Source organism: Scomber scombrus, chromosome 1 (genome assembly GCF_963691925.1).
Source record: "Scomber scombrus chromosome 1, fScoSco1.1, whole genome shotgun sequence".
In the NCBI taxonomy this organism is placed as follows: domain Eukaryota; kingdom Metazoa; phylum Chordata; class Actinopteri; order Scombriformes; family Scombridae; genus Scomber; species Scomber scombrus.
In genome coordinates this window covers 35254751-35281966 of record NC_084970.1, presented here as the reverse complement: position 1 = coordinate 35281966, position 27216 = coordinate 35254751, and the positions used below count along the sequence as shown (strand labels likewise).

Here is a 27216-nt window from a genome sequence, read left to right as displayed (position 1 = left end):
CTGTGAATGATATAAACCCTTTGCTTTTTGGAGTCAGTTTCCATATTTCACATATTGGAGGGGACGTGACCCTAGTCCACCACAGCTGCACCAGCTAACCGTGTCCTTTTGGTCAGGTAGTGTACAGTGGCTTTTTAAAAACAGTTTTTCCTCTGAAAACAACGCTATGAGAGCGCTGAGAGTGAACCAAAACAGTGAAGTTGCAGCCGGACAGCTAAACAATGAGCTGAAACTCAATATAAAGCTCTGTAAAACCGACAGATAAGACATTATTAAAATATTGTTTAAATTAAGTTTTATAACTAAGTTTGGGAACAAAGACCATGCCTCATACCTCCTTTATTTCTGCTCAAGAAGTACACACCTTATCGCTCTCTTTTGTTTGACTTCAGGAATCATAGGGGCTCCATCCAGGACAGGAAGAAGAGGCAGCTCCCCCAACCAGAGTCTCATCCTATCTCCGTCTTCATACACACCATAAGACCGGTACCCCGCTCATCCCTCACTTCCATACATCCAACTGGCACCCTGAATCTGACCTCATCCCTTCATCCCCAACACTTCAACCCTCAACCTTCATCCCCCTTAGCCCCTCATCCCTCTACTATTGTTGCAATAAATCTTTAAACTCTTATCTAAGTTGGCATGGTCTTTGTTAGTGAATGTGGCTTTAAAGGACCAGCGTGTGGGATTTAGTGCCATCTAGTGGTGAAGTTGTAGATTGCAACCAAATTAATACAGCTCCCCTTGCAACCATGTAGGAGAACCAGGTGGGGAGCTCCGGTCCTCTGAAATGAGGCCAACGCGGAAGTAACTTAAAACTGTATTCTATCAAAAGGCCACCAGGGGGCGACCATTTTGGTGTCAAAAGGACTTCCGTCTCTATACAAGTCAATGGAGAATTCACCAACTTCTCACTTGATTTCTAACCTCAGTAAACGTTTTCAAAATGTGTTTATGGTCTCAATCGCTAGTTTAAAGCCTTCTTCAATGCAGTATGATGTTCATTTGGGACATTTTGGCCTCCCTGATTTTATATGTGACGATAAAGCAGGGTATGCATTAGGGCGTGGCTACGTCGTGATTGACAGGTTGATTGGTTCACAGGTTCAGGAGGGCGCCTCATGCTCCTCCTGATGCCCATATAAGTAGAATCCGTGTTTTTTTTTTAACCCGGCATGCACTGGAAATGTTCAAGATGGTGCTGCTCAGATCCGAAACTATTCGCTTCCAAGCAGCAGTCCACAAACCAATGGGTGACGTCATGGATGTTGCGTCCATTTTATATACAGTCTATGAGGAGAACCTACGGTGGCTGTGAAAGGCTTTATGAGAAATAAAGGTTCATTCTAAGGTAACACAAATAGTATTCTTATTTTCAAGTGATTATACACTAATTAAAACATACTTAATATTATATTACATTTCTACAAAGTCCGTTTGACTAGATGCTGCTATATTCTTCTCAGGTTCTTTTTTTCAGTGTTATATCTGATGTTTTTCTTTTAGATGATGCAGTGCACTTTTACTGACACATTTATTACATGTACTTGTTTTATTAGTACAACTTTTGGATATTTTTTAGTAAGAGGTTTGTGTTTTCCATTGGATAGTTAGAGATGTGTTACCATGTGATGTTACTGTGTGGTGTGGCTGTCTTAAGTGTGGATGTAGCTGCTGTTATCTATCTATCTATCTATCTACTTTTAAGACTTGGATGTGATTTTTGCAGCAATAACTGATCTCAGCCAGACAAAATATTGTAATCAGTTTATTGGCAAAATGAAACAGAATGAGTTGTGAGTACACAATTACTAATCCAGCTAGCTACCAGAAGTCCATCTACTTATAAACAGATATACCCTTTTTTTTTCGTAGGAACCATTCATTATAAAGGTTAAAGTGAATGTTTTTCATACAGACTGTACATACAAAAGAAAACAGGGTGGTGGCATATTTGTACATTCTAAAAACAACACAAGATATTGGCTTAAAGTTTTAAAATTTTACATAAATGAATCTCAAAATGATTTGCCGTATAAACAAATTTCACTTTCAGGACGGATCTCCCCCCAAAAAATATTTCCTCTGCTCCAAAATACAACTTAAAAATCTGTTTCTTTCCCTTTCCTCACACTCAAAAGTTCACATATTTCAAAAGTGGTTAAAAGAAACATTTCACTCTTCAAACACTCGTTCATTTTTAGGTTAAACTAGGTAGAAAGTGGCCTTATAGATGAACTTAAAGCTACCTTTAAAAAGAAGTTTCTGCCTGTCGTTAAAGACAATCGTAAACTGGGAGTGACACTTTTGGAGTCATGAATGCTTCTTTTTTTTTCTTTAGTACCTCATTATTTCTATTATTTTCAAAAGAAAATCCAGAAAGTTCAAAAATTAAGAAAACATTAAAAAAAAAAAGAAAACAAGAATTTGAACTTTAAAAAAATGTAAAAACAGATGCCAGTGTCTAAAGAAGACACTGGAAGTATTTATTTTTTTTGGATTCAAATTCACACAAAGAATGTCTAAAATTATATACAAAGTACTAAAAACATTTTCACAATAACTCAAAACGCTGGTGTATAAAAAATTAAAAAAAGAAAAGAAAAGAAAAAAAGAAACACACACACACACACAAACCACACTGTTTTCCAGTTGTCGTGCCAAATCGCCCAAATCTGTATGAATCTTTCTCTTCAGGATTTTTTTCTTGGAAACTAAATTGAGGCGAAAACTAACAGAATCCGTCTTTATAATGTACACCAGCGACACTCTGATCTGAGCCTGAGAGCACGTTTCCTCCGTCCGCAGCCATCGATCATCATTTCTTACTTACATCAAATCCAACATGTCAAAAACCATTTTTCAGCATCGCTCTCTGATCCAAAAGTCTCTAAAGTGCTCCAAGGAAAACTGGGCTGATAAAAAAAAAAGGAAACAGATGGAAGTGCCTCGAAAGAAGAAGAAGAAGAATCCAACAAAAAATAAAAAATAAAGCAAACACACATTACAGTATTTTACATTTGGACAAAATGTTTCAGCTAATACAGGGTGGAGAAAAAAAAGAAAAAAATCACTTTTACTCTCTTTGTTTGTGTGAATCTTCAGCTGGAGGACGCCGTCGGTTTCTCTGTTTATCTACTGGAACTTTGGCACTTTGCTGTACTCTGCTGTGTGGATGTTCCTGCACAGGCAGATGGACAGGCTCATCCCCATCAGCTGTGCAACACAAAACAAAACAGATCCAAACATTTCATATCTTCAAAACATCATTTTAACATGTTTAATTTTTCTACATTTGAATGTTTTAGCCTGTGTTTTACTACGTGGACTATCTTTTTTTATTCTCTTTTATTTCCTGGTTGTTTTCTATATTTGATGTCTGGTTTTACTTGATCACATGTTCCTTCATTATTAAGAGTTTAATCATGTTAGTTTGTTTAGAAACGGCTCCAAAGACTCATAACAGTAGCTGTAGCCGGGTATCTGGAAAAGCTGATATATTTTCATGCATGTTTGCCTTTCATCCACACGAAAACTCAGTTTTAATCAGGCGGGGAGTTCCGGTCCTCTGAAATGAGGCCAACACGGAAGTAACTTAAAACTGCATTCTATCAAAAGGCCACCAGGGGGCGACCGTTGTGGTGTCAAAAGGACTTCCGTCTCTATACAAGTCAATGGAGAATTCACCAACTTCTCACTTGATTTCTAACCTCAGTAAACGTTTTCAAAATGTGTTTATGGTCTCAATCACTAGTTTAAAGCCTTCTTCAATGCAGTATGATGTTCATTTGGGACATTTTGGCCTCCCTGATTTTATATGTGACGATAAAGCAGGGTATGCATTAGGGCGTGGCTACGTCGTGATTGACAGGTTGATTGGTTCACAGGTTCAGGAGGGCGCCTCATGCTCCCCCTGATGCCCATATAAGTAGAATATGTGTTTTATTTTTCCCGGCATGCACCGGAAATTTTCAAGATGGCGCTGCTCAGATCCGATACTATTGGCTTCCGAGCAGCAGTCCACAAACCAATGGGTGACGTCAAGGATGTTTCGTCCATTTTATATACAGTCTATGGTTTTAAGTAATTGAAAACACTTATTTCTGAAAACACAAAAGTGGAGATTTGGAAAACTGTATTGGTGTCTGCGAGTGTAAAAGGGGAAAACTGGGTTTTAGGTTCCCGAACGTCACAGTATGCGACAGAAAATGCATCAACGTATACATGCATATTTTTATCTTCGGCGGGCAGTGCATTTTATTTATTTTATTATATTTTATTTTATTGCTTTTATCTTTCTCATCTTTTTATTGTGCTTCTATTGTGTTATCTATTTATTGTGTTTTATCTTGTTTTGCAGCACTTTGGAAACCTTGTTTGTTAAAATCGTGCCATATAAATAAAGTTGATTGGATTGGAATGGATTGAACGTCAGGTTTGCGACCGTTGTTTAGGCTTTATGCAGGTTCGTGTAGATGAAAACTTTTCTGGCCCTAAATCAGACACCACTGAGTATGTGTAGGGGTATGGTAATGTTTACAGCTTCACTAGCTTGTATATCAAAACATCGAATCATACCATATATTAATAAAAAAAAATACTAAGAAAAAGAAACTTCTGTCTCTCCCTTATTGCACTTGTATCTGGTCAGCTACTTGAGGATTTGTATCACGGCTCTTTCTGAGCCACTGTCCTCTAAATGCTCCGTCTTATCTCACTTGTAAGTCCCTTTGGATGAAAGCGTCTGTCAAATGATAAAATGTAAATGCGTTTTAAGTCTTTGGAGTCATTTCCAAACAAACTGACATGATGAAACTCTTTGTAATGAAGGAACATGTCACCCAGTGCAGCAGTGAGACTCATTAACTTGTTTTTTATATTTTTTTTGACAACTGAGGAATAAGATACATCAGACTTTGATACACACACAATACTTGTTAGTAGATGAGTTCATTGTTGGGTTCGGTTTATGTTTTGATCAACAGGTAATGACATGTTTCTATGTTAGAGTGATGGTGCTGCTGTACCTCAATAAGAGCCACAGCGAGGCAGATACCCAGGACGACCCAGATGTTGGTGACGAGCCAGCTCTCCACGCTGCTAGCACAACCCTAAATCAGACACAAGAACATGATCAGTCTGAGTCTCTCCATCCTCTCATCCTTTATGTCAGGTGAGAACAACAGAAAACACCGTTTACCGTGTCGTATACGGGCCATTCGGGCGTCTGAGCCTCGCAGAATCCGCTGTCGGAGAAGTTTCCGGTGACGAGGGAGATGTTCTGGCAGGAGCAGGGAAACAGCAGCCGAGAGCTGTTGGTGACGATCATGTTCCCGTTCCAGTCCTCGTGGTTGTTCCAGCCGCAGCAATGCATCTACACACAGACGGCAGTACGGAGGTCGGCAGCGTGAATGAAAAAAAAGATCAAGCAGCAAGCCCACCAAAACCACATTTCAAGGATGTTTCGATTCGAGCGGCTCATCAGACAGGAATGAAAATGCATCGTCGATTATGGGTTCAGTCAATTTGTTGACTTAAGGAGGCAGAAAAATGTTCCTGTCTGATGTTAGATTAAGAGTTTGGCAGCTCGGCCCACTAACTGAAACTGAACCCAAACACAGACACCAAAACCAGGGAACTGTCTATTGTTATCCTCAAAGCTCATAATCAACGTATTAAAAAGACAAATTCATGTTTCTTGCAGCATTATTTTAAAATTCATATTGTTTTCTGGTACTACTTTCAGATAAATCACCATTTACAAAGAGTTTACAAACATTATTTAATGTTAATAATCTACTAATGTCCTCGGCTTTAACTGCAAACATCTAACAACACAGATTTTAAGCATTAAAAAGCCCTTAATATTGACCAAAAGACCATGAAAATCAATTAATGTGATGTATCCCCATAAAATAACTTAATGTCGTTATTATTAATTGGTGAATTCATGGGATTTTAAGGTAAAACAATGGCAGGATTTGATTTGATAGATAAGTATATTACAGTACGTCTGTCTATGTATTAACCCTCCTGTTGTCCTCAAGTCAAGGAAGGAAGGGAGGAAGAAGGAAGGAAAGGAGGGAGGACGGGAGGAGGGAAGGAAGGAAGGAAGGAAGGGAGGAAAGGAAAGAAGGAGGGAGGGAGGGAAGGGAGGAAGGGAGGAAAGGAAAGAAGAAAGGAAGAAGGTAGGGAGAAGGGAAAAGAGGAAGGGAGGAAGGAAGGAAAGAAGGATAGAGGAAAGGAGGAAGGGGGAAGGTAGGAGGGAGGGAGGAAAGAAGTAAGGATGGAAGGAAGGAAGGAGGAAGGAAAGGAGGGAGGAAGAGGGAGGAAGGAAGGAAGAAAGGAGGGAAGGAAGGAGGGAATGAAAGAAGGAGGGAGGGAAGGAAGGAAAGAAGGAGGGAGGGAGGGAGGGAGGAAGGAAGGAAGAAAAGGGGATGGAGGGAGGAAGGAAGGAAGGAAAGAAGGATGGAGGAAAGAAGGAAGGGGGGAAGGAAAGAAGGATGGAGGAAAGAAGGAAGAGGGGAAGGAAAGAAGGAAGGAGGGAGGGAGGAGGGAAGGAAGAGAGGAAGGAAAGAAAGAGAGAAGGAGGGAGGGAGGAAGGACAAACGGAAGGAAAGAAAGAAGGAACAGTCAAAATTCACAGACGGGTCAATTTGACCCGGGAGGACGACACGAAGGTTAAGGGTGATAGTTTTTACTAAATTAAAATGGGGCTGAAAGTGTTCATTTGGATTGGAAACATGTTAAAAGGTGGCAAACATCTGGAAGAAAATTAAGCATTTCAGGACTCAAGTATTCAAAATTAATGACAGAAACATTTAGTACAAGTTTCTATTTATGTAGTTATTTAAAAAAGCAGCTTTAATTTTGTATAAAAACAGATTTAAAGAGCATGAATCAGACTCACATTCCTCTGGATGAAGTCCCAGGCCTGCTCTGTGGTGGAGTTGTTTCCTGGGTAGTTGTCCAGCACTTTAGAGACAATCTTGGACATCTCTTCATGTAACTGAAAGGAAACAGGTTGAAGTGTTGATAAATATCTCATCTAACATGGCAGGTTTAGCAGTAGCTGGCTTAAACTGAAGCAAAGATTTGTCTTTTTGAATTGAAAACATTTCCTTGAGCAAAAAAACCCCCAGTGTATTCCCAAAGCTGCAAGATTTCAAAGTTTATGAATGCACAGAGACAAGCGGAGCAAAACTGCATCTGCTCGTATGTTGTGTTCATTAGTTTCTTGTGGTGAATAAATGTGGACTTCAAAAACACTCCAGCGTCCAAACCAACGCAGATAAATGAGACGAATGGTCTGAACACACATCGAACATTAGCGATAGAGTGAAGAAGAAGAAGAAGAAGAAGAAGAAGAAGAAGAAGAAGAAGAAGCTGGAAGTCAAGCTTTTTGTCTCCCTGTTGACTTAACCCTCCTGTTGTCCTCGAGTCAAGGAAGGAAGGGAGGAAGAAGGAAGGATGGAAGGGAGGAAGAAGGAAGGAAAGGAGGAAGGAAGGGAGGAAGAAGGAAGGAAAGGAGTAAGAAGGAAGGAAAGGAGGAAGGAAGGAAAGTAGGGAGGAAGAAGGAAGGAAAGGAGGAAGGAAGGAAAGGAAGGGATAAAGAAGGAAGGAAGGGAGGAAGAAGGATGGAAGGGAGGAAGAAGGAAGGAAAGCAGGAAGGAAAGGAGGGAGGAAGGGAGGAAGAAGGAAGGAAAGGAGGAAGGAAGGGATGAAGAAGGAAGGAAAGGAGGAATAAAGGAAAGGAGGGAGGGAGGAAGGGAGGAAACGGAAGGAAAGGAGGGAGGAAGGGAGGAAGAAGGAAGGAAAGGAGGGAGGAAGGGATGAAGAAGGGAGGAAAGGAGGAAGGAAGGGAGGAAGAAGGAAGGAAGGGAGGAAGAAGGAAGGAAAGGAGGAAGAAGGAAGGAAAGGAGGGAGGAAGGAAAAGGAAGGAAAGGAGGGAGGAAGAAAAGGAAGGAAGGAAGGACGGAAGAAGGAAGGAAAGTAAGGGGGATGGAGGAAGGACAGAAGGAAGGGAGGAAAGAGAGAAGGAGGGAGGGAGGAAGGACAGACGGAAGGAAGGAAGGAAGGAAGGGAGGAAAGAAGGAACAGTCAAAATAGATGGGGTCAATTTGACCCGGGAGGACGACACAAAGGTTAAAGGAAGAGTTTGATATGTAACATGTGTACGTATGAAACTACTTATACTTTGTTTGTATCGCCTTGTGAAGCACTTATATAAATAAAGTGTCATTATTATCTTGCTGAGAGTTCGATGAGAGATGTACGAGCTCATTAACTTAGCATAAAGACTGGAAACCGCTAGCCTAGCTTTGTCAAACGATAAATAAATCAGCTTTTATCACCTCCAAAGCCTATTAAATAATACATTATATTATACGACATACAGACAGATTGATTTCCTTATAAAAACCGCCACATAGTTTCCTCTCACAGAAACACAGCAGTCTGTAGGATGATTTAACATCGCTGTGTTACAGCACTTTAAAATCAGTGTCCTGTTTCACTTGAATTCCTGAATAATGTCTTATTTTGTCTCAGCTTCGGTATGTCGAGTGAATTCATGGGCCAACGCATTCCTGCTGTGGAGACTTTTGGCAGCCAGGTCTGCGATCAGAGGTCAGATTTCCAGCATGTTCAGAACATTAAGCAGTTTTCCACCAGGAGCCAAACACAGAAGTGTCGTTTCTGAATGGATCCAAACCACCGGAGACGCTGCAAAATCCGAGTGTAATTGCAGTTAAAGTCTTTTTCTTTCTCAGAGAGCCGAGGATCCAGACGCCGAAGGTCTCCAGTGAACACGGCTCTGCGTCCTGCTCTGGAAAAGCAGATACTCCCATCGTAACAGAGCAGAAGGACGGGAGGTTCGCCTTGAAACTCAATTTGGCAGAGAGGAGGCGAGGCTGAGAAGAGCCAACAGCTTCCAACAAATGTTCAGATCCAATAAACAGATCTGTCTGTACTCTGAAAAACTCTGTTCCTCTTTTCTTTTTTTTTTACAGCCTTTTTCTTATTCAGATACTAGAAGCAAACACAAGCTGCCATGAACTCAAACTCCAGTTCAACAGAGCCAGAAACGACTTCTGCTCCAAGTCTGTCAGTTTTTCTTTCTTGTCTTTTTATTCATTGCTGTAAAAAATCCATAAAATATAAATAGATGAACATTGTCACTGCGATTAGTTGATCAGTTGCCAACTATTAAATCCATCGCCGATGACAGAGTCCAAATTTATTTGATTCCAGCTTCTCAAATGTGAATATTTTCTGGTTTCTTTCCACTTTTATGACAGTAAACTGATTTAAAGACGTCAACTTGGGCTTTAGGAAAAAAATCTCAACATTTTTCATCATTTTCTGACATTTTATGGACCAAACAACTTATAATTAATTGAGAAAATGATAAACAGATGAATCAATAATGAAAATAATCATTAACTACAGATGTTCATGTCACTGTCCAGCCTATAAACTACCACAGTGTGATACTGTGACAGCGACAGCACAGATAATAGAAATAAACTGGAACATTATTATTATTATTATATATTAACAGAGAGCTGGGATGGGATGATTCCCCCTTAGACAAAGTGTCAGAGTTAAAAAGACAGCTGGCTGCAGGATTCAGGTCTGAAGTGGAAGCATGAAGCTGAGAATAAACTCTAAAGTAAAGCAGGAGACGTGTTGTGTCAAGTTTGGAGTGATTCATAGATTTCTCAATGAGGAAGAAGAAGAAGAAGAAGAAGAAGAAGGAGGAGGAGATGGCATTAAAAAAGTGGAAACCCTGTCTTAACCCTTACATACTATTCAGAGCTGTAAAAACACCATATACACATTTTTTTCCGCAAGGTGGATTTTGTCTAATGTGACCCTAAATATACAAAAATTGAAATAAAAAGCGTCATATTTTTATTTTTGTGCAGCTGATAGACATTTTTGTAAAAGCCATCACCATTCAAACATGTTGCTGTATTCATCATATTCTATAAAATGTTAAATAGTTTTTTCCATAAATAAATGGAAAGGAAAGGAAGGAGGGAGGGAGGAAGGAAGAAGGAGAGAAAGGAGGGAGGAAAGAAGGAAGAAGGGAAGTAAGGACGGTAGAAAGGAAGGAAAGGATGGAGGAAAGAAAAGAAGGAAGGAAGGACGGAGGAAATAAGGAAGGAAAGAAGGAAGGGAGGAAGGATGGAAAGAAGGACAGAGGAAGGAAGGAAGGGAGGAAGGTAGGAAGAAAGGGGGATGGAGGAAGGAAAGAAGGAAGGGGGGAAAGAGAGAGGAAGGAAAGAACGAGAGAAGGAGGGAGGGTGGAAAGAAGAAGGAGAGAAAAGAGGGAGGAGGGAAGAAAGGAAGGAAAGGAGGGAGGAAAGAAAAGAAGGAAGGAAGGACGGAGGAAATAAGGAAGGAAAGAGGGAGGGAGGAAGGATGGAAAGAAGGACAGAGGAAAGAAGGAAGGGAGGAAGGTAGGAAGAAAGGGGGATGGAGGAAGGAAAGAAGGAAGGGGGGAAAGAGAGAGGAAGGAAAGAACGAGAGAAGGAAGGAGGGTGGAAGGAAGAACGAGAGAAAGGAGGGAGGAAGGAAGGAAGGAGGGAAGTAAGGACGGTAGAAAGGAAGGAAAGAAAAGAAGGAAGGAAGGACGGAGGAAATAAGGATGGAAAGAAGGAAGGGAGGAAGGATGGAAAGAAGGACAGAGGAAAGAAGGAAGGTAGGAAGAAAGGGGGATGGAGGAAGGAAAGATGGAAGGGGGAAAGAGAGAGGAAGGAAAGAACGAGAGAAGGAGAGAGGGTGGAAGGAAGAAGGAGAGAAAGGAGGGAGGAGGGAAGTAAGGAGGGAAGAAAGGAAGGAAAGGAGGGAGAAAAGAAAAGAAGGAAGGAAGGACAGAGGAAATAAGGAAGGAAAGAGGGAGGGAGGAAAGAGAGAGGAAGGAAACAACGAGAGAAGGAGGGAGGGTGGAAGGACAGACGGAAGGAAGGAAGGAAGGAAAGTAGCAACAGTCAAAACAGACGAGGTCAATTTGACCCGGAAGGACGACACGAAGGTTAAGAAAGAACACTAAAAAAAGTTAAATTAATAAATTATTCCCATAAAGTAGCTCCTCAGAGTAACTGACACCTCTCTGCTGCCTTTTGTTCATATGTCACATGCTTCATTTTAAACACCAGGGGGCGCTGTGACACCAAACACTGTTACTTTCATTTTCAGTTTATTGGTGACACTTTGACCAACGTGTGGCCTTATCACAGGCTGAACTCTCCGTTACGGTCGTACCCTGGTTGTAAAACCCCAGTAAGAGTTAGACATCATGTTCTATTGTTAGCTCATGTTATTACAGTCAGAGCTCATAGTTCTGCTTCTGGTGTTATAACTAAAAGATTAAAAAGGTGAATCATTAACAGGCGTTGTGAGCCGCAAACCACCACGAACCATCTGTTAAAAATAACCTGCAACACAGTCAAATGTTCACAAATCATTCATGCAAATTCTCAATGGAATAAAAAAAAAAAAGAAGAAAAAAAAAAAGGGGGAATTCCCGTGAGGATTATTCTGGTTTTGGGAAAACATGTTTGACGTGTTTGAGGAGTCACATGACCAGATTAGAAAGATTATTATCGTCATGTTAAATGTCTTGCTCTTGTTAACCTTCGTGTCGTCCAGCCGGGTCGAGTTGACCCCGTCTGTTTTGACTGTTCCTTCTTTCCTCCCTTCCTTCCTTCCTCCCTCCCTCCTTCTCCTCCTGTTGTCCTCGAGTCAAGGAAGGAAGGGAGGAAGAAGGAAGGAAGGGAGGGAAGAAGGAAGGATGGAATGGAGGAAGAAGGAAGGAAGGAAAGGAGGGAGGGAGGAAGGGGGAAGGAAGGGAGGAAAGGAAAGGAAAGAAGGAAGGAAGGAAGGAAGGAAGGTAGGGGGAGGGAGGAAAGAAGGAAGGAGGGAGGAAGGAAAGGAGGGAGAAAGGTAGGGAGGAAAGGAAAGAAGGAAGGGAGGGAGGAAGGAAAGAAGGTAGGAGGGAGGGGAGGTAGAAAGGGGAAGAGGAAACAAGGATGGTAGGAAGGTAGGGGGGAGGAAAGAAAGAGAGAAGGAGGGAGGGAGGAAGGGAGGAAGGAAGGAAGGAAGGAAGGGAGGAAAGAAGGAACAGTCAAAACAGACAGGGTCAATTTGACCCGGGAGGACGACACAAAGGTTAATATAAAGTTAAATATAGTATTTTATTAAGTTATTACCATTCTTTGCATTCGCCACTAAGGATCAATTATGTTTTTTCTTCTTCGTTGGTCTATTATCTGATTTGTCTTGGATGAAGAATTATCGTATCAGCACATTTTGAAACGGCCGCATTCAGTCAACTTAATGTTCTGATATGTTCTGACCAGCCGTGTAGCTGTTTCAACAGTAACACGAGCAGCTGATCCAGATGTTCTGTTAGAGGAATAATCTAATTGGTGCCGTTATGCAAGACTGCTGCAGAAGAAGAAGGAGGAGAAGAAGAAGTCTTGTGTTCTTTTCAGCTTCTCATTGTGCATTATTTTATATAAAACCAGTCGGATATCTGCGTACATGTGGGAGCGAGGTGATTACAGGCAGCAGATGTTGATGCACAACAAGGCATCACATCTCCAAGTGAGGTGAAGACAGGAAGCTCAAAGCTCTTTCTTTGTTGCTGAATAGGATGCAGGAAGTTACGTTCACTCACCACAGTCTTCTGGAAGTAGATGAGAGCACCGGCGGTGATCTGAGCGAGGAGGATCAGCAGCAAGCAGGTGAAGTAACTGAAGAGAGGAGAGAGGAGGAAGGAGTGTGAGAACAGGTATTTATCACCAGCGTGACGTTTTCGAGCACAATGCAGAACTGCTTTATTTGTTTATTCCAGATGTGCAACAACAAACTTTTTAGAAAACAGTTTGCATTATAATTTTCTAGAAGCTCTCTTCTTGTCTGACGATGAGTCAAAAACTTTAAAATATATAAATTACTATCATATAAAACAAGGAAAAGCAGCTAATAATAATAATAATAATAATAATAATAATAATTAATAACATATGAGGAACCAGAACAGTCACGTTTGGTAATTTTTACTTGAAAGAAGCTAATAAAACAAGACAAATTATGCATATAATTTCAGTTACCAACTAATCGATTAACTGACTGATCGTTTGCAGCTCTTACTGTAAGTGTTTTCCTTTACATTTCTATCCCGTCATTTTAACCCCTCCTGTTGCCCTCGAGTCCAAGGAAGGAAGGGAAAAGGAAGGAAGGAAGGATGGAAGGAAGGAAAGGAAAAGGAGGAAGGGAGGGAGGAAGAAGGAAGGAAGGAAAGGAGGGAGGAAGAAGGAAGGAAAGGAGGGAGGTCAGGAGAGAGGAAAGAAGGGAGGAAAGGAAAGAAGGAAGAAGGAAAGGAAAGAAGGAAGAAGGAAGGAAAGGACGGAGGAAGAAGGAAGGAAAGGAGGGAGGGAGGGAGGGAGGAAGGAAGGGAGGAAAGGAAAGAAGGGGGGAAGGATGGAAGGAAGGAAGGAGAAAGGAGGAAGGAAAGGGAGGAAGAAGGAAGGAAGGAAGGAAAGGAGGGAGGAAGAAGGAAGGAAAGGAAAGAGGGAGGGAGTTCAGGAGGGAGGAAAGAACGGAGGAAAGGAAAGAAGGAAGAAGGAAGGAAAGGAGGGAGGGAGGAAGGAAGGGAGGAAAGGAAAGAAGGAAGGGAGGAAGGAAGGAAGGAAGAAAGGGGGATAGAGGAAAGAGAGAAGGAGAGAGGGGGGAAGGACAGATGGAAGGAAGTAAGGGAGGAAAGAAGGAACAGTCAAGACAGACGTGGTCAATTTGACCCGGGAGGACGACACGAAAGTTAAGCGTTTCTGTTAACCTGTGAGGCAGTAAATCCCCTCCTGTCGTTCGATGCCTGTATTATCCATCATGGCGTCTACAGGATGTTACCACACGTACATACATGCATACATAAATACAAAACACGCAGTCGTCTCCTCTCACTCACCAGGCCGAGCAGACAGCGGATCTCATAAATGGCCCCCAAGCAGCCGAGGAAGCCCATGAGCATGGAGAGAGCTCCGACTCCGATCAGGATGTAGCAGGCCACCTTTATACCTGTGGAGTTATCTGCAGAGAAACGATGAAAAACAGAAAGTATTTTTAAAGTCAAGTCATCTTTTTGAGTCACTTTGAGCTGATATTATTCTTCTTTTAAAGGTGAAATGATGCGATATGATCAGGTGGGAACAGGCCACACCACAGATCACACTTTCAGTTCTTTGTGTCCAACAATAACAAACAATGTCGACTTTCTTGTTTTTACGTCAACAGCAAAAACACAGAGAAAACCCTCCTCATGATGTGATCGAGGGAGTGGAGATAAAGGAAGGAATTTGCTGTGTGTGCATTTCCACAATTGGCAAATAAAGGCTTACGAGTGACACATCAACACCCTGAAAAGAAATCTGCTAAAAACATCCTCAGAAGAAAGTGAGAATCCTGCCGAACGTCATCAAACCTCACCGCAGAAAACACACGCTGTATTTTATCCTGACAGCTCAAATCTAAACAAAAGTCTACTTTAACAACTGTCACTAAATTGCATGTAATTCCACAGAGTCGTTCAGAGTGGACAGAGGCTTGTAGGGCGATTGACAGGCACGGTTACAACAAAGGATTCATTTAAATCTGGAGTTTAAAACCATGAAATGTGTCAGAATCTGTAGATAGCACATTAATATCAGTTTTACTTTTACTGTTTAGAAAATGTCGATTACGTCTATAAACGCTCTTAAAAACGAGGCAAGAGCTGCTGATTTGATCGGCCGAGTCCAATATTCTCTCTTTTAGCTCTTTTTTTACTTTCTACCAACTTCCTGAGAGAAATTTCTGACACTTTAACCTTCGTGTCGTCCTCCCGGGTCAAATTGACCCCGTCTGTTTTGACTGTTCCTTCTTTCCTTCCTTCCTTCCATCGGTCCTTCCTCCCTCCCTCCTTCCTCCATTCCTTCTTTCCTTCCTACATCCACCCTTTTTTCCTTCCTTACTTCCTTCATTCCTCCCTTCCTTCATCCCTTCCTTCCTACATCCCTTTCTTCCTTCCTTCTTTCCTCCCTTCCTCTTTTCCTGTCTCCCTCTCTCCCTCCTTCCTTCTTTCCTTTCCTCCCTTCCTTCCTTCCTCCCTTTCATTCCTTCTTCCTTCCACCCTTCCTTTCTTCTTTCACCCTCCCTCCTTCCTTCCTCCCTCCCTCCTACCTTTTTTCCTTCTTTCTTTCCTCCCTTCCTTCCTCCTTTCCTTCCTTCTTCCACCCACCCTCCTTCCACCCTTTCTTCCTTCTTTCTTTCCTTCCTTCCTTCCTCCTTTCCTCCCTTCTTCCTCCCTTCCTTCCTTGACTCGAGGACAACAGGAGGGTTAAGCTGCTAAATGCTCCACTATGTTCACCAGCTAGTCTCCAGCTAACTGTGTCTGTTTGATGTTGAGCAGGAAGTGTGCAATGACTTTTCTTCTTTTCTTACTGCTTTTTCTTTGAAAGCGATGCTATCAGAGCGCTGATAGTGACCGAAACATAAAAACATAAAAACGACATCATAAAGTTGCAGCCGGACAGACAGACGAGATAAACAATGAGCTGAAGTTCACTATAAAGCTGCAGAGTCACTGATGTTTCCCTGTAGATTCGTCACTATGTGAAAGATAAGCTGTGACTGATGTAGACACAGTTACGCTCTCATGATTTACAATGCAGCCGGAGGAGCAGGAGGAGCAGGAGGAGCAGGAGGAGGAGCAGAGGAGGAGGAGGAGGAGGAGCAGGAGGAGGAGCAGTGAGGTGAGGTGAGGTGAGGTGAGGTCGGGGTCAGACTGTGTGGGAGGATGAACTCATTCAACATTCTGTCAGTTTCTGTTTTGTTTTTGATTTTCTTTCCTTTTCATTTGCTCTATTCTTTTTTTTCTGCTACTATCTGTTTAGTTAGTTGCATTAATAGTTGCTCGTCCCTTTCTGTGTGAATGTGGTTCAACTACAGCCTGACTGTTACTGTATTTTTAGGGTCAATACCGATATTGAGGAGTAAAAAATAGTTTAACCTTTGTGTCGTCCTCCCGGGTCAAATTGACCCCGTCTGTTTTGACTGTTCCTTCTTTCCTCCCTTCCTTCCTTCTATCCTTCCTTCCTCCCTCCCTCTTTCTGTCCCTCCTTCCTTCCTTCATCCCCCTTTCTTACTTTCTTCTTTCCTTCCTCCCTCCTTATTTCCTTCCCTCCTTTGTTCCTTCCTTCCTCCCTCCCTCCACCCCCCCTTTCTTCCTTCCTTCTGTCCTTCCTTCCTCCCTCCCTCCTTCTTTCCTTCCCTTCCGTTTCTTTCTTTCCTTCCTCTTTCATCCCTTCCTTCCTTCTTTCCTTCCCTCCTTCCTCCCTCCCTCCCTCCCTCCTTTCTTTCCTTCCTCCCTTCCTTTCCTCCTTCCTTCTCTCTTTCTTTCCTCCCCCCTCCCTCCCTCCTTCCTTCCTTCCTTCCTTCCTTCCTCCCTCCCTCCCTCCCTCCCTTCTTTCTTCCTCCCTTCCTTCCTTGACTCGAGGACAACAGGAAGGTTAATAGTAGTTAGAGCCCGACCAATACTGGACTTTTGGAGCCGATGTGGATACAGATAATGAGTCAAAATGTACAATATTGATGTATTGGCCTATAATCGTATATAAACACACAAATAGAATATATAAATAAACATACATTTTTTGCAATGATCTGTCAAATGTAGTTATCAAACACTTGTGACAAAGAGATGTAGTGAAGGCCGTGATATTTTACAGTTTGACAATAAACTTTATTGTTTAAAATACATGAGGAAGCTTTTATTCTAGCAATCATTGATTTATGAAGTAGAGGTGGGGAGGGGAAGTGTTCACTCTCTTTACGGATGTGGTTGACAGTGTTGCATTGCATCATGTTAACTGTTATGTGTAAGTTCACTGTTTTCAGTTTGACCATTGTGCTTTCTTTTTTTCATGTTTGTTTTTCTCTTTCACACATTCAAAGTGACATTAATGTAGTGAAACCGTAAACTACACTGTGAATTTAATAACTATAACTAACTAACACCTTCCCGAACTCTCCGATCCTCCTTTGTCAACCAGCTCTTTGCCCCATCTGCCAACTTAACTACCATCATGGGGTCAAGAGCCTTCAGCCGATCTGCCCCCCCGCCTTTCCTCTGTCCTTCTTTCCTTCCTTCCTCCCTTCCTCTCTCCCTCCCTCCTACCTTCCTTCTTTCCTCCATCCTTCCTTCCTTTCCTTCCTCCCTTCCTTTCCTCCCCTCCTTTCTTTTCTTTTCCTCCCTCACTCCTTTCCTTACTCCTTTCCTTCCTTCTTCCTTCCTCCCTCCCTCATTTCCTTCCTTCCTCCTATCTCCCCTTCCTTCCTCCCTCCCTCCCTCATTTCCTTCCTTCCTCCTATCTCCTTTCCTTCCTCCCTCCCTTCCTTCCTTCACAACCTGGCACCATCATATCTCTCGGAACTGATTCACATCTACACACCTTCCCGAACTCTCCGATCCTCCTCTGCCAACCAGCTCTTTGCCCCATCTGCCAACTTAACTACCATCATGGGGTCAAGAGCCTTCAGCCGATCTGCCCCCCCCGCCTCAGGAACTCTCTCCCACCAGATATTTGCACTTCTGACTCTGTTTCCACCTTTAAATCCCGCCTGAAAACGCACCTATTCAGAGCGGCATACTCTGTCTCACACTAACTATGCATCACGTTCTTGTTTATTTGTTGCACTGATGCACTTTATAGTCACATTCATATTTATTCTTTATCTTTGCACTAAATGTTACCTGATTTATATTGTTTGATGTACTGTTGTCGTGTTTTATGTGCCTTGTAAGGTTTCCTTGAGTGCTTTGAAAGGCGCCTTTTAAATAAAAATATATTATTATTATTATTATTATTTATTATTAAACTAACTAAATAACAAAAAAACGTACATATATATTAAACTTGATATACATTAAATGCTGTTTAGCAACATATCGGATAACACATAGGCCGATATCGACATATCTGCTATATCGGTCGCGCTCTACGTACAACCAATCAAAAAATAAAAAGTTGATAATGAAAAACATCAGTAACTATTTGTCTGTTAGACTTAAATGTTTTATTTCATGAAGCAAACATTTTATAAAATCCTGTAAACCCTCATGAAGTGAAGCTGCATCTGAACTCGAGCTCATGTGTGATCATCATGAAATAAGAGAGACTAACGTGCGGCTGCAGAGTTTCTCCTAATGAGGTGTGATCAGAGTCCAGTGTAACACAGGAAGCTAAAATAAAACATCCTGAGCTCCAGTTTAAACCCCCGTGTTGGATTAAGGGAACTCTCTTCACCGACGGAGCGTCACGGTCTTTATTTAAAACATGGATTCTGCAGAACGACACAATCACAGCATCTGAGATCTTCACTCAAGAGTCAAACAAAAGCTACTCGGGGGGGGGGTTTGTGAACATGCAGCATGTTGGAAGGAACGCGTAACTGTGTTGTTGAAGCGTGCCAACCGACTGTTTTACAGACCTGAACCCCCCCTCGAGCGCTCGTGGCCTGCAGGAAACATGGGATTCCCCCGGGATCAGTGAACCAGGGCAGGCAGCTCGCAGAGAGAAACCAAGACAGAGAGAAACCAGCAGAGTTTATGATGGAAAATTAGGCTGAGAAAGGGGGGGGGGGGCGCAGGAAGTGACAGCCGGCCGTGTTTAACACATATACACACGTGTGGCGTGTCGACCTGCAGGAGCGGTCGACTCCGGACTGCTGCTGTAAAACTGACTGCTGAGTTACGACCTGTGAACCTCGACATCACACACACACACACACACACACACACACACACACACACACACACACACACACACACACACACACACACACACACACACACACACACACACACACACACACACACACACACACACACACACACACACACACACACACACACACACACACACACACACACACACACACACACACACACACACACACACACACACACACACACACACACACACACAAGTTTCCACCATTCCTCACGGTGTCGAACACGGCGAGTCGAGTCAAGTCTCAGGATCAGATTTCTTGTTAAAAGCTGACGTTCCAGGAATTCAACAAAGTCTTAAGTTCAAGAAGCATTTGTTATATATAAAATATATATATAAAAAACTAGTCCTGGGAAACATTCATATTAAATTTAATTAACAAATAATTATCGTAATATATGAAATGTATGCAAAATTGCCGAAAATAAACATAAATAAATGTTCAGCGCGATGACTTGTGCAACAAAACTAAATCTCAATAGGTATTTCTTAATTAAAAAAGGGTTTCTGCAAGTTAGATTAAAGACTTTTTTAAACCTTCGTGTCGTCCTCCCGGGTCAAATTGACCCTGTCTGTTTTGACTGTTCCTTCCTTCCTTCCTTCCTTCCTTCCTTCCTTCCTTCCTCCCTCCTTCCTTCCCTCTCCCTTCCATTATTCCTTCCTTCCTTCCTTCCTTCTTCCTTCTTTCCTACCTTCCTTCCTTCCCTCCTTCCTTCTTTCATTCCTTCCCTCCTTCCTTCTTTCTCCTCCCTCCTTCCTTCCTTCCTCCTCCCTTCCATCCTTCCTTCTTCCTCCCTTCCTTCCTTGACTCGAGTACAACAGGAGGGTTAAAATACAATACGATACAATAATATACATGTTTCACGTTGATTTAATTTGTTAGGCCAAAAATAGGAAAGTATCTCTCAAATAGGAAAGTATGGTACTTGAACCGATATAAATACATGTTAACTGGCATAAAATGGTCTTAAAATGACAATAATATAATTTATCTTGATTATATCTGAAAGAATATATCGACTAACTAGACAGGCTCGATCATGGCCAGAACTATGATCCACCGATTGAAGCTGCGACGAGCCAGAAACGTGATTTTCAAGTGACGAGGACGAAGCAGAAACAACGTCTGCTTCTGCTTCTCTCTGACTCAGCGCAGACTTTTGTACAATCAGGTTTCAGCAGCACCAGGCTGATTTCATCCCTCACATGTTGCAACCAGGCTCAGCTCATTGATCCCCCCCCGCCTCCCCCCTCCCCGGTCATCTGTGAGCCCACACCAACACCAACAACAGGCCACCGGCTCGGCTTATAAAATGTTCCATTGAGCATCAATACGTCTCATTTATGTGCAGACACAAAGCTAATCTGTCCGCTGCACTTTAACCCTCCGCTACGTGTGGTTTGTGTCATATGACCGCATCGCCCGACCTCCATGAAATCCCCCTGGACTCACGCTCCCTCCGCTCGGACTGACCGGTGATGTAGTGTGTGTATGGCTCTGTGTGTGTGTGTGTGATGAGTAAGGCAGTGAGCGCACTGGGCTGATGTGATGCATGCTGATGCTGGACGGAGCAGAAAGGGCCCAGTGTCCGAGGGGAGGACACCTGCAGAGCGAACACGGACCAGAGACAAATGTCCTCAGTGACGCTCCCTGTTCGGAGAGCACACACACACACACATACACACACACACACACACACACACAGTCTCTCCTCTCTATATTTCTGGCTGCCTTTCCTTCTCCAGTCGTCTCTGTGACTTTCTCTCGCTCTCTCTCTCTCTCTTTCCCTTTCTCTTTCTCTTTCTCTCTCTCTTTCTCTCATACACTTACTTTCACTTGTTCAGACTGAGATGCATCAGTGAGACATTTTGGGGGGATTCCTCTTAGAGTCAGGATGAAGTTAGCCTAGTTTAGTATAAAGAGTGGAGGCAGTGGAGGAGAGCAGCTGTCAAAAATACACCTAGCAACAACTTCTAAATCTCATTAAAACTTATTGTGTGTCTGTTTGTTTGTTTGATCTGTAGAGGAAGAAAAATGTAAAAAATAACAATATGCAGTGTTATGTATACGAGTTATGTTTTGCAACTATTTCTTCACAAACTTCAGCCGGATGCAGCAGTGGTGCAATTGTCAGGTTTGGTAATATGTGCTGTAGGTAGACAGGCTCCCATCCAAAACAATAAATTAATAGATTTCACAAGACGAGAAGTTAAATCTGACTCCAAGATATGGAGGAAATGTTGTTCATCACACCTCACATTAAAAATAAACCACAAACTTTCACACTTTGTTCATCTGAAAAGCTCAACACACTTTGGTTAGAGCATATCTTTAGCCCTGTCACAATCATTATCGACTTATCGTACAATAACGTAATTATCAGCATCATCACTGATCGTATGATACATGGACATGACCTTTGACCTCAGTATTGCCACACTTCACATTAGCAGCTAAGAGGCTATTCATGTCACATTGGCTAAGTGAGTAGTGTCCTCCATTCCTCACTGTGCTCGTCCTGAGTGGAGACTGCAGAAGAGTTAAAGGTAAATAACTCTGTCCCCAACCATAATGAAAGTCCCACTCCCACCTTTACATTATAATGCTATTATATTATCATTATATCAGTGGTATAAAATGATCTTTAAATGACAATAATATCGTTTATCGCGATTATTTCTGAGACAATATATCGTCTACAAAGCTTAAACCCTTAGAAACATTTTAAGTCATGTAGTTCTTAAGGACAGTAAGATATTTAAAGGAACATATCATGCTTTTTGTGATTGTTTGTCATTTTTATGCTGTTATGTTGGATATTAAACATGGTTAACCCAGGCGGGGAGTTCCGGTCCTCTGAAATGATGCGAACGCGGAAGTAACTTAAAACTGCATTCTATCAAAAGGCCACCAGGGGGCGACCGTTTTGGTGTCAAAAGGACTTCCGTCTCTATACAAGTCAATGGAGAATTCACCAACTTCTCACTTGATTTCTAACCTCAGTAAACGTTTTCAAAATGTGTTTATGGTCTCAATCGCTAGTTTAAAGCCTTCAATGCAGTATGATGTTCATTTGGGACATTTTGGCCTCCCTGATTTTATATTTGATGATAAAGCAGGGTATGCATTAGGGCGTGGCTACATTGTGATTGACAGGTTGATTGGTTCACAGGTTCAGGAGGGCGCCTCATGCTCCTCCTGATGCCCTCATAAGTAGAATCCGTGTTTTTATTTTTCCTAGCATGCACCGGAAAATTTCAAGATGGCTCTGCCCAGATCCGAAACTATTGGCTTCCAAGCAGCAGTCCACAAACCAATGGGTGACGTCACGGATGTTACGTCCATTTCTTATATACAGTCTGTGAACGTATGTAAAAATGCTGCCTTTAGAAAAAAAAACCACAAAAACAACACTTCGATGCTCCTGCAGACGTCATCCAGCTCGTAAAAACCTGCTTCAGGGTTCAGGAAAGAGCACAGTCCTCTTTGAGAAAGGAGGACTAATGGCTCATTCTGGCTGCTTTGAATCCAGCTTGGATCAGTCAGTGACGTTAAAGAGAAAAATGTCTTCTTCGTTGCTTTTGTTAAACTTTCGGTTGGGCTTGATGCGTTTGATGGCAAAACAGATCGATCGAGAGGACGAATTATTAATTTGAGAGCATATATATGTGTGTTTTTCTCTCCTCACAGGCTCCACAGATCAATGATGGGAAAGAGATGTAAAAAGGAAAAAATAATCCTCTTGTAGCTGAAAGGAATTTTTTTCTTTTTCAGTCCAGAGAATCAAGCAGATGAAAATGAAGGAAATCTGTTGGACACTTGTGTTTAACTAAACAGTCTCATATGGTGGAAAACAAAGCAGCGAACACACGTTACCCTTCAACCTCACACACACACACACACACAGGCTTCACTTTCACGTTAAAACACCACCGACACATGGCGGCCTTCATCAGGGTCGCTGTGACTCATCAACACAATGAAAGAACGTCTTATCGCAGGCTTTGGACAGTTTTATTCATGTTTGGATGCGTTTGTCTTTCTGTGTCTCTGTTATTTAAAGCCACACACACACACACACACACACACAGACACACACAGACACACACAGACACACACAGTGGGAGCCTGCAGCCAGAACTTGGCCTGTTTTCAGCCTGTGTAATCATGGCTCCATTTGTATTGGCCTACATGCGCTCTACAAGTGGATTAGTGTAAAGAGTCCAGTGGAAAAAGAAAAAAAAAAAAAAGAGAAAAATATACTGGCCGTTTTGTTTTATTTCTTCTTCACTGGTCACGGCGCTAAAAGCCGGCCAGAAGAGCGAATGTCCAACTGAGTCAGATAACCGACTTCTCTCGAGTGATAATTGATTCAAAAACACACAAATGAAAAAAGAAACAGGTCAGAGGAATCACAATCACCACAATTTATCTAACAATAAAAAAAAGGCTTCAGGAAAATAAACCATAAAAACACTGAAAGGAAAAAGAAAAAAGAAAAAAAACACTTTAAATTTGATAACGGGCACTTACTCAGGACGACTATGAAGCTCTGATTGTCCAGGAGGAGCCACAGTCCGAAGCCCATGAGAGCGCCTCCGAACAGCTGGAGGAGAAACACGAAGAAAACGTCAGAAAAAAGTAACACAAATTACTATTAAAGAGGTTTAATACAAGTTTTCTTCACTGTTGAGTTTTATTTTAAAAGCAGTGTTACGAGTCAAGGAAGGAAGGAAAGGAGGAAGGAAGGGAGGAAGAAGGAAGGAAGGAAGGAAAGGAGGGAGAGAGGAAGGGAAGGAAGGAAGGTAGGACAGAGGGAGGAAAGAAGGAAGGAGGGAGGGAGGGAGAAAGGAAAAGAGGAAGGGAGGAAGGAAAGACAGAGGAAAGAAGGAAGGGAGGAAGGTAGGGGGGAGGAAAGAAAGAGAGAAGGAGGAAGGAAAGGAAGGAAGGAAGGAAGGAAAGAAGAAGGAGGAAAGAGGAAGGGAGGAAGAAGGAAGGAAAAAGGAAGGAAAGGAGGGAGGGAGGGAGGAAGGAAGGAAAGAAAGAAAGAAAGGAGGGAGGAAGGAAGGTAGGACGGAGGGAGGAAAGGAAGGAAGGAAGGTAGGACGGAGGGAGGAAAAGAAGGAAGGAAGGTAGGACGGAGGGAGGAAAGAAGGAAGGAGGGAGGGAGGGAGAAAGGAAAAGAGGAAGGGAGGAAGGAAGGACAGAGGAAAGAAGGAAGGGAGGGAGAAAGGAAAAGAGGAAGGGAGGAAGGAAGGACAGAGGAAAGAAGGAAGGGAGGAAGGTAGGGGGAGGAAAGAAAGAGAGAAGGAGGAAGGAAAGGAAGGAAAGAAGAAGGAGGAAGGAAGGAAGGAAAGAAGAAGGAGGAAGGAAGGAACTATATAACTATTATTATTATTAGTGTAGGTTTTAAGTCAGCGGGCTGGATTGGGTTTGATTGACAGCAGGTGGCTACTGGTGTTAAACTGTATGAACGGAGGTAAAATAAATAATAATAAATAATGGTCCGACAGTGTGTCGCTAAGCAGCATTTTGAATAACAACGACCAAACCGGCATTTAACGGCTCCAAAGTGACATTTTCATGTATGTTTAAATGCTGTTTAATGTGCAGCACTTTACTCTGCTGAAGGTTTGTTTGGTGGCTCATTTAACAAGTTGAGGTTTGATTAGAAGCTAGATTAAAAAAAAGGAGAAAAGAGTCTGTGGTTGTTGGTGTTGTGTAGCAGGATGCGGTTCAGGCTCAGTGATGATATATAAAGACACGTTATCACTTCATGCATTTTATTAAACGTATGAATAACTTGCACACATTCTTTTTTTGTGGACCCAGCATCAAATTTCTGCTTTTAATCCATTTAGAGAGAATATATTAGAGGATTATGGTAAAATGTCTAAGTGGTGTAACCATAAAAACTTTGTACCAAATAATTCAACTTGCTTAAAAACAGTAAATTGTCAATAAAACACCATATCAACTAGTTTGGCATGATCTTACATTATAACTTTATATTAAATAAAGGTAATGGAATACAATTGTTCTAAATATTACATTTACTCTGGTAACCATGGAGATCAGGAAACATTTGAAGTTATTATTAGTATAAGTCCACTTAAATACACTGTAGGTGATAAAATATTAATATGTATCATTCTTTTGTGGTTACACCTTTCTTTCTTTCTTTCTTTCTTTCTTACCTTCTACTTCTTGTTCTCTTTCTTTCTCTCTTTCTTGGTGGATAAAATATGTAATATTCATCATTATTTTGTGGTTACACCATTTGACATTTTCAGGAGCATTCAGTCTTACTTTTGGTAAAAAATGGTGCAAATGTCATTTCAAATGATATAAAACCAACAAAAATACTAAATGTACATTTTAACAAACCTGATGCTGCTTTTAAAACTATTTTTAAGATATTTTTAAATTGATCATCTTGCCAACCCTTATTTATCACTGACTCATGTCCAAGTCCTTGAAACTTGGACTTGGCTGCCGTGAGACTGAACTTAGTTTAAACTTATAAACCTTAAAAACAGAAACATTTTAGTTTCAGGTTTCGACCTTATTAAATCCTGAAGCAATAAAAGATAAATAAGACAGTAACTCTAACCCTTGAATATCGAATCATCGGGGCTGTTGCTGAGCTAAAAGACTAAAAGACTCTTAACTTTCAGGACTTTATAAAGATTTACAGACAAAATTTACTGTTTTCTTTTTTTACGTCTAAATTTGACACACACAGCATCTTGGTTGGCCGGCTCAGGACAGTCTGTGTTGTGTTAAACTGGTTCGACATGTGTTTCTGATCTGAAGCTCTTCTAACTGAATCTCTGTGGTTTGGAGTTTACTTTCACTCTTGTTTTTTTTTGTCTTTTCTTTCATATATCAGTTTAATCCCTCTGTTGACTGAACGCTTTCAGCTGTGCGAAGATGCAAACAGAGTATTTCCTGCCGCTGCTTCACATTAAAGGTTTTTGGTGAACCAGCAGTGAAGCGGTTCTCGTAACAGTGTGTTTTCTCACAGTTAGAGTCAGCAGAGTTTCATCAGCCGTGAAAATCAATCTACACAACGAGATATGGAAATGTTCTGCATGATTGTGTCAGTTGTAAATCTTGTAGTCGCTGTGAGATATGAGCTGAAGAGCTGCAGAGAAACCCTCCAACACAACTATGTTTTTACTTTGCCGTCACGTAGTGTAGAAAAACATTCATGGGTCAGTGATAAATAAGGGTCGGCAAGATGAAACATTCAAAAATATGTTAAAAAAAATAGCTTTAAAAGCAGCATCAGGTTTGTTAAAATGTACATTTAGTATTTTTGTTGGTTTTATATCATTTGAAATGACATTTGCACCATTTTTAACCAAAAGTAAGACTGAATGCTCCTGAAAATGTCAAATGGTGTAACCACAAAAGAATGATACATATTACATATTTTATACACCTAGAAAGAAAGAAAGAAAGGAAGAAAGAAAGAAAGAAAGGAAGAAAAAAAACAAGTAGGAGGAAAGAAAGAAAAAAAAAGAAAGAAAGAAAGAAACAAGAACAAAAGTAAGAAAGAAAGAAAGAAAGAAAGAAAGAAAGAAAGAAAGGTGTAACCACAGTAGAATGATAAATATTACATATTTTATCACCTACAGTGTATTTAAGTGGATTTATACTAATAATGACTTCAGATGTTTCCTGATCTCCATGGTTACCAGAGTAAATGTAATATTTAGAATCATTGTATTCCATTACCTTTATTTAATATAAAGTTATAATGTAAGATCATGCCAAACTAGTTGATATGGTGTTTTATTGACAATTTACTGTTTTTAAGCAAGTTGAATTATGTGGTACAAAGTTTTTATGGTTACACCACTTAGACATTTTTGCCATAATCCTCTAATATATTCTCTCTAAATGGATTAAAAGCAGAAATTTGATGCTGGGTCCACAAAAAAAGAATGTGTGCAAGTTATTCATACGTTTATTTTCACATTTTAACCCCTTTAAATTTAAACTAAACCACATGGACACAAAATAACATCATTGACCCACATCTCTAAAATAGTTTTATCTATCAGAGAATTTCTTCAGTATAAAGAGTGAAAGACCACCTAGTGTAACTTTAACTGGTAAAATGTCAAGTGCTTCTTCTAATGCTGCTAAAATTGTCAAATTCCTTGTGAAAATATTTAGGTCGTAACGTCGCTGTCCTCGCTGGTTAATACAAACATGTTAATTCTGACCTATGAGGATGTAAGTGTTGTCTAATGTCATGTTTAGTCTTTTTAAAGTCTGATTACTGTAAGTTGTTTTGGGAGGGCACAACCAGACTCCGCGGGAGGTTTGCAGAGAAGCCATTTAATCAGATCATAGAGAGAG

At 41.3% G+C, this 27216-nt stretch overlaps 1 protein-coding gene across 1 annotated transcript; it reads right to left on the bottom strand.

Annotated features, from left to right (window-relative positions):
• Window positions 1-1881: 1881 nt before the first annotated feature.
• LOC133984435 (CD82 antigen-like) lies at window positions 1882-23463 on the bottom strand. The gene is made up of 7 exons (XM_062423798.1): window positions 23377-23463; window positions 13982-14103; window positions 12692-12766; window positions 6914-7012; window positions 5204-5377; window positions 5031-5114; window positions 1882-3219 (listed from the first exon to the last, which is right to left on the bottom strand). Exons 1-7 carry the CDS (start codon window positions 23429-23431, stop codon window positions 3139-3141), a joined length of 690 nt encoding a protein of 229 aa, XP_062279782.1. The 5' UTR covers window positions 23432-23463; the 3' UTR covers window positions 1882-3138.
• Window positions 23464-27216: the final 3753 nt, after the last annotated feature.